General features: G+C 39.2%; 1 protein-coding gene across 1 annotated transcript; it reads left to right on the forward strand.

The window, feature by feature from the left end:
• Nucleotides 1-764: 764 nt before the first annotated feature.
• LOC104441514 (heavy metal-associated isoprenylated plant protein 6) lies at nucleotides 765-2488 on the forward strand. The gene is made up of 3 exons (XM_010054667.3): nucleotides 765-949; nucleotides 1217-1298; nucleotides 1690-2488. The coding sequence occupies exons 1-3, from the start codon at nucleotides 938-940 to the stop codon at nucleotides 2094-2096; spliced, it is 501 nt and encodes a 166-aa protein (XP_010052969.2). The 5' UTR covers nucleotides 765-937; the 3' UTR covers nucleotides 2097-2488.
• The last annotated feature ends 17395 nt before the right edge of the window (nucleotides 2489-19883 follow it).

Here is a 19883-nt window from a genome sequence, read left to right on the forward strand (position 1 = left end):
TTGTTAATTCAACGCGGAAAATAGGACACTCACCTATAGCAAGATTCGTTTCTATGTTCCTGTGAACCGAAGGTGACTGGCATGTGAAGCCAAAGCCAAGGATCACTCCCCCAGTCAATTATTGCAACGTAAACCAGACGACGTGCCGTAGAACATCACTTTTTTTTTTCTAATTTGTTTCCTGGGTTACTGTGAAACACAGGGAGAGAGTTGGAAGGTGAGAAGTTTCCATCAAGGACCTTCCCATCCTCACACTCCAAGCGTGGGAGGCTACTATACATGCTTATCCGGTAGTAACTAAAATAGAAGTTCTGATGTGATGTATACATTTTCCACCGTGAGGCTCCCTCATTCCTTATTTATCTTTGTCTTCCCAACAGAGAGGAAATAGAAAGATAATGCAGGGTCTCTCACTCCAGAGCGGCTCTCCCGCCTATTTCCTCCAAAACATGTAGATAAAAAAAGATATGATAAGAGGCCGACAACATCAGACCCCACAACCACCCGACAAAATAATTACATCCGACGATCTCATCCGTTGAATTTGATGCGGCAAGGATCCAAATTCCAATGGGCGATTGAGTGCATTCGGTGAAGGTGCTGACGAATACCGGCAACACTGTCTCGACCGTCATCAAACGACAACGTGGATTACCCGCCCGCGAACCAACACGTGCTGTCATCCCATTCGAAGCTGCTCGGAGGCTTACATGTTCACATGATGCAAGAACTTCTTGTCCTCATCTATATGAATGTGACCCTATTGGATCTTGCCCGTTCACTTCACTATCGTCTCTTTGATCTCTCTGTCCATCTCCCTTGAGTTTTCATTCCTCAGAGAGTGAGAGTGAGAGAGAGAGAATCATTCCACAATCAGTCATATTCCTCCTAAAGCTTGAGAGATCAGATCTCGCAAAACCCACCGGAGACGAGAGCAATGGCCGAAAAGGTGCATATTACGTTCCTCATCCTTTCAATTTATCAAGACTCTTTCTTTCTAACTGATAGCAAGATTATTGTAACCCACGTATGATCAGCTCTTTTTCATTCTTGCACAAAAAGAAGGATTTTTCTCATTTTTCTGTTGGCAGAAAGAGCCATGCTTCTCTCTTCTTTTAGCTTCGTTTTGTTTGCGAGAGTACAAAAAATCTTTGCTTGTGCTGTTCACTCACTTTCTCTGTCTTTGTGCGTTTGTGTGCGTGACTGTGGAGTGTAGAAGGTAACAATGGTCATGAGGGTTGACCTGGGGTGCTATCGCTGCTACAAGAAGATCAAGAAAGTGATGTGCAAATTCCCTGGTGGGTCTCACCTTACTGTGTCAATGGTTGTACTTTCTTTTTTGTTTTTCTTCTTTATCACCACAGACTTCACATGACTTCAGTGAGGCAGTCACAATCGGCGATAAATAGAGCTTTCATGCTAAATGTTTTGCAAACTCATAATGAACTAACGACTGTATGTCTGGATTTCTAATCCTGGGCTGTCGTATTTCATAAACGGTAATTCTGTTTCTTCCAAAATTGAAAGTCTCCCACACATTGTTCCTATTGTAATTATGAATTTAGGATGAGGACTGTGGTGAATTAGATTCCGTAAGTAGTATTATGTGATGTAAACTTTAGTACCAAAATTTAGCCGTAGAAAGGAAACTAAGTTAATTTATCGGTGTTGTCGTTTTGGGAACAAGAGAAATCCGAGACCAAATTTACGATGAGAAGCAGAACAGGGTGCTAATCAGTGTGGTAAGCTGTTGTCCTGAGAGAATCCTTGAGAAAATAGCCAGCAAAGGCGGAAAAACTGTGGAGAGCATCGGGATAGTCCCCGAGAAGAAGCCTGAGAAGAAACACGACAAGAAAGATGGCGACAAAAAGTGGAAGGAAGAAGGAAACACCGAAACCACAGAAGCAACAACCGAAAGAGGGGTCGTCTCCAGAAGAACAACCGAAGACAGTGAAAGCTCAAAAGCACATCGCCGAGCCTGTTTCGGGATATCCCACAATTTATCCCAGTGGAATGTACAACCAGCCGCCTCAGCCATATTACCAAGGATATGGCGCCGTGCCATACTATCACGGGGTGCCGGCTTATTACAGTGAGAGCAGTTATGGTGTGAATAGGGGCTATAACACGAACCGCGCTGACTACTTCAGTGAAGAGAACCCTGAGTCGTGCAGAGTCATGTGATTGGATCATGAATGGGTTAGCGTTGCATGGGGATGTTAACTTGCTAAAGGTTTTATATTTTATCAGTTGTGCTTAGTTGGAGGATCTGTCAAATTTGGTGGATACTTGCATATAATCGTATGAGACAGTAAAGGAACAATAAGGTTTGGTGGGAAGGCCGATGATTTTATGATTCTGTTTGCTGAAATAGGATGAGGTAGGTGGTTTGGTATTTTAAATAGATTAAATTTACCAGTTACCAGTTGTTAAAGTTTTAATCAATGAGGACAGCTGATTTAAATCAAGTCCGTTTGTATGATGGCTATGATAGTGCTGTTCAGATAGATCTAGGAACTTTAAAAAAAAAAAAAAATCATCAATGGACAAAACATTTCAGTTGGCAAACTGCAGAATTTGTTGCACACACCGTGGTAGCAACTTCTGTTACGTAAAAGTGATGCTGCAACAGATCGATGATGAAACTCAACAACTTTGTGAAGCTGATGTCGCAGACTATCCGACTCCTAGTTTCTATCATTTGCGGCTAGATGCACATGAGTTCCACATTTTGGATTTACTTTTTGCCAGTGATTTTCTAGATAGGGGTGAATGTCTCCTCATGGTTGAAGCCAACAGAAAAAACTCAGCATTATCAGCAAGTAATGGCAGGGCGTATTAGTGATGCAAGACAAAGTATGTAAGTACAATCCTCCAAGCAGCCAAACCCCCTAATTTTGGGACTGAATTAAATCAGAGGTTGTCAAAGCTCCAGAGTGATCGACGTCAAGATTCTGGAACATTCCTAAGATTGTGGTAACATCTTCCCGGCTGATCTTTCCCATTTTCTGTAGCTTGTATAAAACAAACTCCGCAGCAGTGCAAAAAGAAAGCGCCGGCAAGAAACTCAGACGCTTGCTCAAATTAGTTTATTTGCATAATTGAATTTGCAGTACATGATTAAAATTCACTTGACAACTTTGTCATCATCAAGATCAGCAGCATCTAAATCGAAGGACGTAAGATTTCGTGTGAGAAACCATTTTGTGAACGATCTTTGCCTACTTTCTCTGCACAATTCAGCGAGGTAGAAGAAAAACCGACCCACACAAATGGTACTAGCCAGTATCCAAAACACGGCAAAGATTCTGCCACTGGTGGTCGAGAAACTTTGATCTCCATAGCCCAGAGTAGTAATAGTAGCACAAACACAAAAGAAAGCATCGACAAATTTAAATTTCTCAGTGACGGACATATACATGATTCCAAGTATAGTGAGGACCACGACATGAACGAGGGAAGTGAGAAAATTATATCTGATTTTAAGGGCTTTGGCCTGTCATGCCCGAATCTCGAGCACACGCACATCCCTCAGCGGTCGATGAAATTGCGACATCCCAGAACACGTCGCGACCCATTCATTTTAATGCACATGCAGAAGCAAATAAACAAATCCCCTAGCAGCAACCAACATGGGATAGAAAAGCATGAAACAATTTCACAACCAAAACACTTTTATAAACGGACCGGTTTATATACAAAACTAATCTATAGCTAAAAGCCTACTCCAAAAAAGAAGGGTCAACAAGCCCTTTAGACACATGAATCCCAAACCGAAAACTCCGAGGCCTCTGGGGGTTTTGGGTCCTCCACAGCACCATCAGGAGGGTCAACTGCACCCTCGCATGGAGTAGTGTCTATCACCACAACTAGAATCTCAAAACCTTGAAGGGGACCGACTCGGTATCCATTGAGCCCGGGCGAAACCACGCCCTGAATCGATGAGGTACGCTCTGAGGTAGACAGATGGTGGTCACTACAAGCTCATAGACTGAGTGGCCTCTAGGAACATGGAAGGTAGTAATCAACTCGATCACCCTCCTAGGCTGACCATAATGTATCGGAGAAGCCACCATCTAAGAACCTGAAAATTTAAAGCCCACGACGGGATGAGATAATATCTCAGCAAGTTCACCCCATAAACCCCGACTAGGAATGAAATACACCTAGAGTTCAACCCCATAAACCCTGACTAAGAAGGAAATATGCCTCGAGGTAGTTTAATCATACATCACAGGTGACTCACCTCTCCTCAGTTCCTTCTTGCATGTTAGTATCACAGATGCATATAGCATATGCATACATCAATTAGAATGTCTCACTCAATTTCAAACAATTACAAGGGTCTTGATTATAGGGCCAAATCATTATGATACGTCCCATACCATGCCATCCCATAATCCGATGTGTCTATCTCAATCAATCACACGTTCCAATTGATTATGGCCCCTAGGGCACGGCCTACTCGACATTCGGTGGTCTTCTGGCATAGCCAGGTGACATCTCACCCTATTGAGTATGGCAACGTCTCTACTAGACGGCAACCCCGAAGGAGCATCGGTCCAGAATCTACTGCGACCGGCTTCCGTTGTCCAGGGCATTCCATAGGCAACGTTCGACATAAATGCTCGCGACAAGTTCTCATAATCAACACACAACCATTCAATTACGACCAAGGACACCGTACATTGCACTCAAATGTCTCAATTAAGATAATGCGTTTGGCCCATTTTCTTCGTATTAAAAACACCCGGTGAAAATAATCGCGTGTGAGTACACGGTCAGACTAAACCAGAAAAATTGATATCCTTCCTTTTAAAATCCCACTATTTGATATAGTATTTAAAATTATTTTCAGTGTCAAAACCCGACACCCGAGATTTCCTAATAAATACCAAAATTTCACAATTTTGAAACAAATATCCAAAATTCCAATCACCACTCAATTGCATAAGCTAAGCATACCATTGCAATTGACACGAAATTCCGATCACCGGTTATCCTAGTATAATTTCTGGAAAATATTTAATAATTAAATAAATTACAAAAATAATTAAATAATACAATTTATATCTAATAAATGCTAACCTAGGCCGGAAATACTAATTGAATCACCTAAATGGGCCTAGAAAATTAATGCACCTATCTAGATAAATAGTAAAATCTAATTAGCCCTTAATTAATCTAATCTAACCACCTAGCAAACATAATAAGCAATTAAATCACAAATCTAATCTAACTAACAACATAATCCATACTTAGTCTAAACTAATCAACCTTTAAGCATAATTAACTCCATAAGTAGAGTTTAGCAAGTAAACTCACTAGTTTTACGATCCGGTGAGTTCATGGCGAGGGCGATGTGGAGACGAGCGACAACCAAGCCTACAACGATACCAATGGAGGTTCGGATGGGGCTTAAAATGGGCTTAGAAGGCTCTCGGCTAGGTTAAGCTTTGGCCTCTATCCAAGGGCTGAAGAGGGTTGTACGAGGCTCGGCTTAGGCTGAAACAAGCCAAGCAAGTTGGCGGAGGCTGCAAAGGGTGACGGTAGTGCTCGATGGTGGTAGACAGCAACCAAGGCGAGCTCAGGATGGTGGCTGGGCTCGTGGGACAGCGACCAGGATGATCTGGACGACAGGCGTAGCGGGACGAGCACGTGGGTGCGAGGGACACGCAGATGGCTCGCGGGAGGTGTGTGATGAGTCCGGCGACTTCGGGCAACAGTTGACAATCAGGGGGATGCTGCTGGTTGGTTCTCTAGTTCTCTTAAGCTCTCTAACACTTGAAAAATTGAGAAATAAGGTAAGTAGAGGGGGCGACAAGCCTTCAAAGTCTCCCCAAAAATATCCAAACCATCATCAAACATGCCCCACCACCCATTACTGTCAGCCTCAGCCTCTTTTCCCTCCATGGCTTCCTAAACAAGCTTGCCAAATGGTCCAAAAGTTGCTGCCCCCAAGGACCTACGAATTTTGGACATCCTCCATACAAATTGAGCTCAATTCTTCTCCAAATTGACCCAATTGATGTCCCAAAAATTCAACTAGGGTGCCCTCATCCATCTTATGATTTTTCCTCGTCAATTGAACCAACTTGACGGAAAAAATGCGACAAGAAATGGCCCTATAATTTTCCCGATCTAAGACAACCCAACTTTGATTTTTCACTGAAAATCCCGATTTGCAAAAAAATCTTCTGAGAATGAGTCAACATTCCTAAAATGAATCGTGACATAATAGAATTTTCAATTTCTGAAATCGGGTTTATATTCGCGGTTAATTTCAATCTGGTCCAATTTTAGCATGACATAACCTACTAGGTAGCTTTTAGGAATTTTTAGCGCATTTGACCTATGGTTGATTATTTTCAAGCCACATTGTACATCTTCAACACATTGGCAACTCTCGGTTGTCATGAAAATCTTGAGATTTCAAATAATGGCACAAGGTACAGAGATGACAGAAAAATCACTCTAGTGACGTTCAACAGAAATTTTGTAATCGGGTGGAATCACCCACACACTAATCACATACCTCTGTCGTATCGACCTATTTTTGATTTCTGATCGATTTTGATGGTGCAGTAATGACCCTTGCAGATTAGCACGGTCGAGCAATCAATTCCTGATCGAATTCTCAAGTCTATTGCGTTTAGATTCCTTAACGGTTTCACCTGATAGACTAGTTATCTCGTGAGTGATTAGCTTAGGGAAAAGAACTATAGGCGTGTTGATGAAAGCCCAACTTATTCAATCGAAAACAGAATCAGAAAATCAGAATGTCACACAACCTCCTTCAGGATTTTAGCCAGACCAACCATTTTATTGATGTGTGTAGCTCTTACTAGAAGAATTTGCTCCTTTTGAGAATGTAATCGGCTGCTTTGACCAATATCAGCCCACCAAGAGCCATTCCTGCAAAAACATATGTCGAGGCTAGAAGTTTTGCCAATGTGCTACTTGGGACAAGATCTCCATATCCCACAGTAGTCATGGTAACAACGCAAAAGTAAAGGGCATCAAGTAGGCCATTCGTCTTCTTGCCCGAGATTTGGTTCCTCAAGAGAAAGAAACAAAAACTTCTTTTGCCAAGGTATGCAGCCAAAACTATTAGGATTTTTCTAAGCTTGAGTTATTTTGTAGACTTGAGAAGACGAGGTTTAGGGCCATTTTGCTCGGGGAAATTATCCGCCGAAGGAGAATTTCGGCAGTGTCTTCTTCTTTGGACTGCATTGTTCTTGTCCTCGGATAATTCGAAGCATCAACTGAATTCCCAATCAAGGATTCTCTGGTATCAACATAGGCCATATCAAATGCTGCAGATTCGTCCTCATTAAGCAGCTTGCATTTTTGGAGCATTAAGCAATCAGTCAAGGGACATTCCATGAATTTTCTGTCGTCTTGTTTATCATCCAGTAGTGTGTTCAAACTTCGCCACGAACTCAAGTTCTCCATACCATAATCTAATGTCTGGTCACTCTATGTGATGCAGAGTGGAAGGTGAAAATTTCGCAGCATTCACTCCCTAATCCTCTAACTCGAATGGCAAGATTAGGAGGACACGAATAGATCTCTTCTTGGAAGGGAGACACCAAATATGCAATCACACATGAAAAGAGATTCATGATCTTTTAAGAAATTGATTAATCTGCAACCCATCCCAGAAAGGTCAGATGATCATGAGGAGACTCCAAAAAACAAGAAACATGACATGCATGTCTACTTCTTGGAGTCGAAAATGAGACATTGAGCTTTGTCTAATTTACCTAACAAAGCGAGTCCATGGAAGAGGGAATGGCTTCACAAAAAGATTTGCATTGTCCCCTATCAAAAACAGGACCGCAAGGTCCAAACTATCCCAAGGAAGAAGCTAAGGACTTACGCCCGTTGTTTCCATGCACCCCATTATTGAACTGCGTTCCCGCATTAGTGCACACGTGAAAAGCATTCTGTTAAGCCGCATCTTGGAGGAGAAGAATTCCTTGATGTGGAACTGAAAATTCCATTACCAAGTAAAGAAAAGAACCTACCTTTGAATTGTGAATCCGAAAATGGCAATTTTGGGCCCAAGTGCAAGTCTTGAACATTGTCTCATTCGGCATTTGTTGGCTGAAAAGGGCCCAACTGAATTTCACGGGTTTGCATTTTCTTTCTCTCTCCTCCCCAGGAAAATGAAAGAAAATTCTCGAACCCTATCTATTTTCTTCAACGTGTAACATGATGACATTAAGCTGAAAACTTCACTGTATCACAATGTGATCGATACTCTTAATTTGGAGGGTGAGAAGAAGTTGAGCAATGAAAAAGTGGACGCGTGAAGAGAGAGAGGCTCTCATGGTGGTTGATGTGATAAAGGGATGGGAAATGAAGAAGTGCAAATGGTAAGCTAGCTACTTTCAAAGATGCTTACTTTCACGATTTTCCTTAACACTCAACCAAAGATTTAAAAATTTCTCTTTGATTTAGGTGAGACTTTTATTAAAGTAAACTAATCGATGAATCGATGTTACATTTATCATACTGCTATCAAGTCCATTTTCGGGACATGACCATTGGCAAGTACATTAAACATATGTTTTGGAGTGGTGTAATTGTCCAATATGGACTCTTAGACGATCACATAAAAATTGTTGAGGTCCTATTTTTCGTCGGATTGCTAAGTAGTTTATAGGGTACTTGAATAACATCACTTCTAGCCAAATAACCAGGATTTCCCAGTGTCCCCCCCACTAAAATGGTTTTCCATTGTATCACCCATGGCGAATTGATCAAATTAGTAGTCGAGAAGGTTGTGGAAAGGTTGAAATCGAAGAACATATTAGTGACTGAACATTTAGTTGAAATTTATGATCGAATTGTAGCAATAAGAGAATTGTTAGATGTCGACTAGCGATGTGCAATTCATTCAGATTTATGGCATGTGAGGTATCGGTAAGACGACTCTTGCCAAGATCGTTTTTAATTAGCTCTCTTCTCATTTTGGAAAGTGTTGTTGTTTCCTTATAGATGTTCAAGCTAAATTGTCAAGAATTGATGGTTTAGCTAAGTTGCAAAAAAAGTCATCATCCGAGATCAACGTTTATGCAAGAATAAAATTGATTATGAAATGAAGAGCATTGTAGAAGCGCTTTGTAATAAGAAAGTCCTTGTTGTAACTAATGGTGTTGACTCTAAAGCACCGTCACTCTTTGAGAGCTTTCGTGTTGTGTCAGACACTACGACATGTATTCAACACTCTTCAACACTCTCTAACACTTTTTGACACTCGATCAACACGTGTTAAAAAATTCGACACTTAGTCAACTTTTCTGATACTCTTCGATGCTCAAGTCTAGAACTCCATACAAGTTCAGAATTACAACTATAATTCTAAGATGCACATAGTCAATTTTAAAAAAATTCAATAAATAATGGGTCAAAATGTAAATATGTAAAAATAATAAAAAAATATTAAAAATAATGAAAGGGAAAGAAGAAAAACCTAATCTTATTTTTTCTTTCGACTCCCATTTCTCATAACACATAATTCTCCCTCCAAGTTTATTCTTTTCCCCTTCTCTTCCAAGATGCTCCGACACACTAGTTCAGAATGTGAATTGTTTTTTTTTCCCTCCAAATTTTATGAATTATTGGAATGGAATTGAATTTGTCAAATTGGAATAATGAATGATATTAATAAATAGTAAATTAATATTTTTAGTATAAATTCATTTTAAACTCTTTTTATTAGTTATTTTACTATGAATTTGAATCAAATTAATTTGATTAAAATAAACATAAAAATGATATTTTGTAATGCATATGCAAAATATATATTTAATATACAACATATTCCAATGTGTCGAAATTCTCTATTCTTTATAAAACGATATGTCGTGTCGCGTGTCGCAAATCGATTGTGATGCTACTTAGGATGTTGATAATGTAAAGGGCTAGAGCAATACCTAGAGAGGGGTGAATAGGTGTAAATAAAATTTTCTCGCAAGACTTAGAAGTAATATACTGTCTTTTGAAAATGATTGATGAGGGACATAAATAGCTTTAAATAGTCATATAAAACAATGAATAAAACTAAGAAGTTAAGGGGAGAGAGAATTGGAACACAAGGTTTATAGTGGTTCGACTTAGATCAAACCTACGTTCACTCTCCCATATTGATAGCCCACTGGCTAGATTTCACTATGAATCAAAAGAGATTTTACAGCTTGTGATCTCGACTTCCTCAATGAAAAGTTTCTACTGATCTCTCACAGAGTCTCACTATGTGTCTCTCTTTTGTATACGATTTTGATCTTGATGAATGAAAGAGCAAGGAACAATAGAGGTTCAAACTTTGAAATTTTTCTTTTATGCACTATTTCGAACAACTAGAGAGTCATCCTTAAATACTCCTTCATGCCTTCACAACCATTGGCACTTTCTAAATGAATTCTTCCAATCTATTCGTTGGACAGAATCAATTGAGGTGATCTCGAGTTGTTGAATGATTTATGATGAAAGCTCGTTAATCATGTTAACCCATATAATCAGGATCTTGGTTTCCATAAGTAGAACTTTCCAAGTTTGCTCACCTTTCAAAAAGATATTCGTCTCGGAGTAGATTCCAATAAGAATAATCAAACAAATAGATGCTATATCCAGCCATAAGGTCTTCCAAAAACCATACTAATCGAATCCTTGAAGATAATCTGGCATCTGGATAGGTCTTCATTTTTAGTCTGGAAACTATCAGAGTGGGCAGACTTTGAAACTTATGTCTGGCGGTCTTCAGACTTTGACAATAAAGTCTAGAGGGAAGTCTTTAGACTAGACTTTTGAAAACGTTTTGTCAACTTCAAAATAATAAAGAAGTTTTTTCCAACAATCTCCCCATTTTTGATGGTGACAAAACTTTCTTGCAAATTTGAAAAACTTTTGACCTGCAAAATAACATATAAACAATACATGATATCTTATAAAAATAAGTTGATTAGGACTTGGACAGTATCGATTCTACAACCACAGAAAAACATGTTAATCCTGCAAGATAAAATAACTATCTAGCCATAATCAATATCACAAGCTTAGTTACTGCAGCTGTCAAAAGGATTCAAGGTTAAGTAGCAGTCAAAAGTCTAACGCATAGCAATCCAAAAATACCAAAGTCCAAACAAATCAACCAAAAAGATGTTGTGCTCAAAAAGATAAGTCGGGTCAAATTCTGTACAAATTATCCCCCTTTTTGTCAACGGCAAAAAGTGGAGTAAAAAATTATGGTTGTTTGGGGATTCGGACAAGCTGGAATTCCCCCAAGGACTTGACAGTATCCTCCAACTTCTTCAGAGACTCTTTCAGATGTTGAATATCCTCACCCTTGGCATTTTCTTACACTTGAAGCTTCAAGGCCTGTAGTTGCTGTTGTAGAGAGTCCGAAGTTGCCTTTAGAATTGTCATCATGTTCTTCATCTCAAACTCGAAACCATATTGTTGACCATTTAATTCCAAAAGGAGATCCAACAGCCTTTGAAAGTTTGTTGTTGGTTCCGATGTCATGATGAGTCCAGCCGAGTCAATTTTAGGAATTTTAAGATGTAAGGGAACATCCACTGTTCGATCACCAATGCTTAGAGAGGATGCCTCAAGATCTGCTTCTGGATGTTGAGAGGCATAGACATCCTCTAGATGTGCTGGAGATCTACTAACATCACTAGTAAAGACAGGTGAAGAAATACCTCTTTTGTCAGCAGCTTCCCCCTATTTCTGTTCCATCGGGTGGAGAAAAGAATTCCTCTTCCCGTTCTTCTTCAACACTTGAGTGATGTTTTTCTTTTCCTTCTTCATGCAGTTCCACTCCTTGACTTCTCCAAGTCTTCTGTCAAGGATACAACAAGTGTTAGCTCAAACGAGTCATCTTGACCCTCCTCTTCTTCTTGTTCTCTTTCTCTCTCTTCTTCCTCTGTTCTCCTTTCTTTTCTTTCTATGTGCTCTCATTCATCTGGCTCTTTAAAGCTGACATAACTCTGTCCTTAAGGCAAAGGCGGAAAGAGTGATGTCATCCTCATCTTTTTCATCCTGCAAGATAAGGGCTCTCCTCTTCTTGGTATGTTCGACTATGGGCTCCTTGCCTTTTCTTTTTCCTGCTACAAAGTATTCTCATGCCTTGACAAGGTACTTCTCCTTAATGCTCTCCAAAACCTTGTTCATCTCCTTCAAATGCATCTTAGATACCATTTTCAGTCCAATTACCATTGGAGCAATGGTTTGAACACACAGAATAGCAGGAGGCTGAATGTTGAAATGTCTTAATAATCGAGTGATAAGAGCAACGTAAGGAAGTTGCCCTTTGTCCTTCACCACTGTCCTATACATGTGTATTAGGATGGTGTGAGGCAAAGAGAACTTGAAGCCAATGTTAATGCCGTACATCAACTTTGATTCTAAGTGAGAAACATCAGTCTTTGACATTGATTTGGGTCTAATGCAATTGATCATGATCTTGCGAAGCAATATATTGGAGGCAGTCATTCTAGAATAAGAAATCTTGCCCTCAGCAAATCTATCCCAAACAAGTTCCAAAGTAACATGAGCAACAGATACACTGGTTGGTTGGAAACGGCCTCTTTCCACCCATATCACATCAGCCAATGTGTCCACATCGACTACAAATTCTTTGTCCCTAACCATAAAAGAAAATCTATTCACATCTAGAAAAGATAGATTTGAATAGAAGTAAGACATAAGTTCTGGGTAAGCGATAGTCGTCTCAGAGCAAAAACGTTCGAGTTGGAGTGCAAATTTCTCCCTCAGTTTCACTTTCAATGAATCAAGAAAATCGAAGTCCACACTTCGAAGGTTTCGAATAGGTCTTCATGTGATCTTTAGAACGAAATAAATCCGTCCTCTCACCACGAACATTTGCAGCAACACCCATCCTAGGCTTAAAATTTGTGAACATCTTTTCATCGTCATCTTTCCCTTCAGGCTGATTAAAGGTACCAAACCGTGGATCGCTTGGAAAGTTGGCAAAGGTCCTTGCTGCCAAACATTTAGGCACAATGCCCATACTCTTCATTGTTCTCAACAAGTGAGTCTCATTCCTATACCCTCTCTCGCTCAAGAACTCATTAATAAAAGTCATTGCCGTTCCACCCTCTTATAACTTAGAGTAGAGTTTAAAGAGAAATTTGGGTTTCAATGTTCTTATAAGTTCCACGTCTTCTAAAATTTCTTCTTCTAGTTGTTGTTGAGGAGGATCTTGAGTCCTATGTTGAGAAGAATGGCACGATTGAAAATGTTGTTGATGACATTCATGCTATTGCTAAGGAGAGTCTTCTTCCTCGGTTAGATCAAAATGTGTAGGACCTGAGATAGCTAGTATAATAACCTAGATGGGAGTGAATAGGTGCACAAACAAATTTTCGAGATACAGAAGCGATTTTAGGCAATCGATAGAAAAGAAAATATGATCAAAGTAAAGTAAAGGTTAGGGAAGAGAGAAATGAACACAAGATTTATAGTGGTTCGGCTTATTCCAAGCCTACATCCACTCTTCCGCACTGACAGCCCACCGGCTGGATTTCACTATGAACAAAAGAGAAGTTACAACACAGCTTTTCCTTGATTTCATAGTGTAGATGTTCTACTACATTTTCTCAAGGTTTCTCACGAATATACACTCTCTTTTGTTTACACGATTTTGCTTAACAAATGAATTGACTAGCAACAAGGAGCTTCAGACTTTGGAATTCTTCTATCATGCACTCCTTCAAACAACTAGAACGTCTTCCTTATATACTCCTTCATGCCATCATACCTGTTGGCACTTACCAAAGGAATTCCTTCAATCTACCCGTTGGACGGAATCAATTAGGAAGATCATTTGAGCTATTAAAGGAACATGTCGATAGCCCAGCAATCCTGTTCGCCCATACAATCAGGATCTCGGTTTCCATAAGTAGAACATTCCTAGTATACTTTGCCAATCATCAGATCCTTTATCTTCGAATCAATTATGATCAAATAAAGAATTCTGTTATGTCATATCCAGCCAAGAGATCTTCTCCAGTCGATAAGGTCACATCCTTAATGAAACATCCAGTTCTGGATTGCCTTTCTTCAACGGATTAGAAACTGTCAATGAGGATAGACTTTGAGTCTTGAGTCTGGCTGTTCGGAGGTCTTCAAACTTTAAATAGCAGAGTCTACAAGCCTTCGGACTAGATCAAGGAAACGTTTTGTCAACTTCAAAACACTTCGGGAGGATTTCTCCAACAATCTCCCCCTTTTGATGGTGACAAAACTTTCCCGCAGATTTGGAAAACTTTGACCCGCAAAACATTTCTTAAACACATATGCATATCTTATAGATAAATCGCTAAATGAATAACACTAGAATCTGCAACCACAGAAAATAGGTTAGTCCAGTATGCAATAAAGCCCTCCATAAGATATCAATAGTAGTTAATAATAAGCAGTCAAATCCAAATAGCAGATTTAGTCCACATCCAGACACAAGTCAAGTCAAAACAAACCACAAACCAAATAACAAGTTCGACAAATTTAAGTTCAAAGTTTTTCAAGTGTCGCAACTCTCCCCCTTTTTGTCAGCATAAAAAGGATTGAGAAGAAAATGAAGTCAAGGATTCTTGGGAACACAAACAAGCTGAAAATCTCCCATCGACTGAACGATGCCTTCCAGCCTTTTCAAGTCTTCCTTCAGTTGTGCAACATCCTTACCCTTAGCATTAGTCTGAATCTGAAGAGAAAGGGCTTGGATAAGCTTGTCCTGCATTCTGCAAGTTCTGAACTTCACATCCCAATGCATATATCTGACCTTGCATCTCCAAGAGAATATCCATCACTCTGCGAAAGTTTGTTATGTGTTTCGGTCTGCATACTAGCATTAGCACGATCTGATGGAGTAAATGTAGACGATGGAAGATCAGCATAATCACGCAGATTTGGTGAGGAAACATCATGACCTTCCTCAGGAAACTGAGAGGCAAAAACCTCCTGGATCGTTTGGGGATCCACCGACTCCCTCTTTGGTTGCGGGATTTGAGGACATTCCTCTTTTCTCTTGGTCTCCCCCGTGTTCATGCCTTCAGTGGAGAGTGCTCCTCATGTTCTCCTTCTTCTTGAACTCTTTTCTCTTCTTTTTTTTTTCAACTCTCTCTTGCTCAACATCTCTTTCTTCTTCTTCTTCTCTTTCCTCTGTTTCTTTTTTCTCTGCCTCTTTCTCTGCTCTTTCTTCTGTCTGTTGTTCTGACTCTTTCTCTGGAACAGATTGACTGAGATTCTTCAAAGCAATAGTGATGTTATCCTCATCATCTTCATCCTCAACGAGGAGAGATCTTCTTCTCTTGGATGGAGCATCCATGGGCTCCTTCCCTTTCCTTTTTCCCGAGAAGAGAATTGATGAGATTTATTTGGAGTCTTCTCCTTAAATTTCTCCAATGCCTTGCTTAGTTCCTTCAGACACATCTTGGTCACCATTTTCAGTCCTACCACCATATGATCGCACGATCGAGCACAAAAGATTTGCGGAGGCTGAATGTTCAGATGTCTGAATAATTTCGTCACAAGACCTGGATAAGGAAGTTGTCCTCTGTCCTTCATCACAGCTCTATACATATGGAACATAACAAAGTGTGAGGAAGTGAAAACCTTTTCCCGATGATGATTGCATACATTAGCTTTGCCTCTGAACTCGAGACATCAGTCTTCGAAGTTGATTTCGATCTGAGGCAATTGATTACAATTTTGTGCAGCAAGATGTTAAATGCACTCATCCTTGAATAGGAAATCTTTCCCTCTGTTCTCCTATCCTTAACAAGTTCTAGAGTAGTACGAGCAATAGAAACTTTGATCCGTTGATACCTTCCTCTCTCAACTCCTAACACATCTGCATGCATATCCATATCCACAAGAAAGTCTTGATCTTTGACACTAAAGGAGAATCTATTCGCATCCAAGAAACTCAGATTTAAATAGAAATAAGGAGTTAGTTGAGGATATGCCTCTGTGGAGTCAGAGCAGAATTTCTCAAGTTGAAGATGACCAAACTTTTCCCTTAAGTTCACATTTACAGCATCCAGAAAGTCAAAATCCACACTCCTAGGGCTTATCACCCCTCGCTTAAGCAATTTTGAGTATAGATTCATATGTTCCTTCGATCTAAACATCTCTCCCATTTTTCCTCTATTTTCTGCCGCAATTCCCATTCTTGGCTAAAATTCGTTGTATAATTTGTCATAATCATTTCCATCCACTGGATTAACTCCCCAATCACGAGGGTCACTTGGGATATTCGCAAGGGATTCTTCTGTCACACCCTTACGAGCAATTCTCAAACTTTCCATTCTTCGCAAAAAGATATATTCATTTCTATATCCTTTGTCCTTAAGAAAATCATCCACATAATTCAATGGAGTACCAATCCCTTTTAAGGCACGATACAGCTTATAAATAAAAGAGGGCCTTTGAACTCTTACAGAGTTTGCATCTTCAATGATTTCTTTATTTTGATGACGATCAACATCTTGAGGACTAGATGGAGAAGAATAACGCTGCTGAGAATGTTGTGGGCTTTGCTGCTGATTTGGAGAAACTTCTTCTTCAGTGAGATCGAAGTGCGTAGGCCCCTCACTCATTCGCCGTGGTCCCCCGCTTGCGATCCTCAAAGACTTTCTTGAAGAAGACATCTTTCTTAGTCTTTGAAAGATTCCTTGCTTGACTTTCCCAAGAAAGATGACAACTTTTTCGAAGATTAAACAAGAGAAGAAAACAAGAATGGAAGATTGGTGCTTTTTAAGGTTTTGGAGTTAAGCAAGGAGAAAACGACTATATATAAGACAGTTGTAAGGAGAGGATACCAACCGTTGTAATGGTAAGTGAAAAGACGCCTTTTTTTTTAAATAACTGCCTTTTTCGAAAAATGGTCAAAATAACTTCTTTTTATAAAAGAAACGATGCAATAATTTCGTCAATTAAAGATAATGATTGAGATAACAATAATCAACACGGTTAATGAACGTGCCTTTTCAAAATGAGATTAGAGAGAGAGAGAGAGAGAGAATAACTTACAGTCAAAGTCTTGCAGTCAAAGTCTTGTAGTCAAAGTCTTATTTGTCTGAGTCTGAGAGTCTCTAAACTTTAACTTCTTCTAACTTCAAAATGTTGAGTCTTGAACAGATAATTTCAAATTGATTTTTCTCCAAAGGCTTTGTAAATATATCCGATTGGTTCTTTGAGTCAACAAACTGAATCGTAATTTCTCCATTTTGAACATGATCTCTAATGAAGTGATGTCGAATCTCTATATGCTTTGCTCTTGAGTGAAGAATTGGATTTTTGGTGAGATTGATTGCGCTGGTGTTATCACATTTAATCTCCGTGCATGAATTTTCAATTCCAAAGTCTCTTAAATGTTGTTTTATCCACAGAATTTGTGAACAACAACTTCCAAGAGCTACATATTCTGCTTGTGCTGTAGAGAGAGCTACCGTACTTTGCTTTCTTGAAAACCAAGACATTGTCCTGCCTCCAAGTAGTTGACAAGTACCTGAGGTGCTCTTTCTATCAACTCTGCATCCGGCTAAGTCTGCGTCTAAGTACCCAAGAAGAGTAAAGTCTCCCCTTTTAGGATACTAGAGACCGAAGCTTGAAGTTGATGCAATATATTTGATAATACGCTTTGCAGCATTTAAATATGATTCTTTAGGGTCTGCTTGAAATCTAGCACAAATGCAAACACTAAACAAAATATCACGTCTAGAAGCAGTAAGATAAAGAAGTGAACCGATGATACTCCTGTATAACTTTTGGTCGACTTTCTTTCCTTCTTCATCTTTTTCTATCTTCACGGAGCTTGACATTGGTATATCAGCCTTTTTGCAATTGTCCAGTCCAAACTTCTTCACAATATCATTAGCATATTTTTCTTGATGAATAAAAGTTCATTCCTTCAATTGTTTTACTTGAAGTCCAAGAAAGAATTGTTTACTTGAAGTCCAAACTCACTCATCATGCTCATTTCAAATTCATCCTGCATAGTCTTAGAGAATTTCTTGCACTGAGACTTTCATTAGATGATCTAAAAATAATATCATCGACATATATTTGAACAAGTAGAAAACTCTTGCTTTGTCTTTTAATGAAAAGAGTAGTGTCTACTTTACCTTTAACAAATCCATTTTCAATTAAAAACTTACTCAGTCTGTCGTACCAAGCTCGAGGAGCTTGTTTCAAGACATATAAAGCCTTTTTGAGTCTGAATACTGAGTCTGGTTTCCTTAGGTCTTCAAACCCAAGCGCTTGTTCCACGTAGACTTCCTCTTGGATGAATCCATTTAGGAATGCACCTTTGACATCCATTTGGAATAACCTGAAATTCTTATAACAAGCAAAAGCAAGTAATAATCGAATTGCTTCTAACCTTGCTACCGGTGCATAAGTCTCATCATAGTCTATCCCTTCTTCTTGTGTGTATCCCTTGGCCACGAGTCTTGCCTTGTTTCTTATGACTTTTCCTTTCTCGTTCATCTTGTTCCTGAAAACCCATTTAGCTCCAATAACAGATTTACCTTTGTGTTTAGGAGTCAATTCCCAGACATCATTAATGCTAAATTGCCTGAGCTCTTCTTGCATAGCTTTAATCCGGCTTTAATCAGATAAAGCTTCTTCTATGCTTTTGGGTTCTATTTCAGAAACAAGTGCCACAGCACTAGATTCTTCGTGCCTTTTGGATCTAGTGCGGATTCCTTCATTGATGTCGCCAATAATAAGATCTTTGGGATGACTAGACTTATGTTTCCAGTTGCTGGTTAATTTGTCGATTGATGGTCACTTCCTTCACTTGATTCTTCAACAGTCACTTATTGCTGATCCTTCAAAGTTTGAGCTATTTTAGACTTTGTAGAGTCCGGAGCAGGTTCAGATTCTTCAAGATGAGTCTGAATGAATTCATTTTGCATAGAGTATTGCAATTTAACATTCATTGATTCTTCCACTTTGTTTGAGTTTTCTTGTTGTAGACTCGTACGCTTTGCTTGAGGTTGAATATCCAAGGAAGATGCCTTCATCGACTTTTCTTCAAACTTACCAACTCGATCATTTGCATTTTTAGTATAAAACATTTGCATCCAAATACATGAAAATATGAAACAATAGGCTTCTTTTCTTTGAATAGTTCATAGGGGTTTTTTTCAGAATATGCCTTAGAAAAACTCTATTTATTATGTAACATGCTGTAAAAACTGCTTCAGCCCAAAAACGTGAAGAGATGTTACTTTCAATTAAAAGAGTTCTAGCCATTTCTTGAAGAGATCTATTCTTTCTTTCCACAACTCCATTTTGCTCTGGAGTATATGGAGAAGAGAATTCATGCTGAAAACCATATTCATCATAGAATTTTGTAAAATCATGATTTTCAAACTCACCTCCATGATCTGTTCTTATACTCGAGATAACATACCCTTTTTCATTTTAAACCTTTTTAGCAAATTTTTCAAAGTAAGAGAAGGTTTCAGACTTACTTGCCAAGAAATATACCCAAGTGAATCGTGAGAAATCATCCACAATTACCAGGTAGTATTTCTTACCTCCAATGCTTTGCGTTCTGGTTGGTCCAAAAAGATCCATATGCAGAAGCTGTAGTGTACGGTTAGTGGAAAATTGATTTATTGGCTTAAAGGAATTTCTTACCTGTTTTCCCAATATACATGGTGTACATAGGTCAAACTTTTGATACGATAAATTAGGTAGACCATGAATAAGCTTCTTTGCTGAGATTTTGGCTATTTGCTTCATATTGACGTGCCCAAGCTTTCTGTGCCATAAGTTTGCTTCGTCTTACATTGAGATTAGACATTGTGATTCATCTGGTTTCACATCCAAGAGGTAGA

The sequence above is a fragment of the Eucalyptus grandis genome, chromosome 4 (assembly GCF_016545825.1).
Source record: "Eucalyptus grandis isolate ANBG69807.140 chromosome 4, ASM1654582v1, whole genome shotgun sequence".
Classification (NCBI taxonomy): Eukaryota; Viridiplantae; Streptophyta; class Magnoliopsida; order Myrtales; family Myrtaceae; genus Eucalyptus; species Eucalyptus grandis.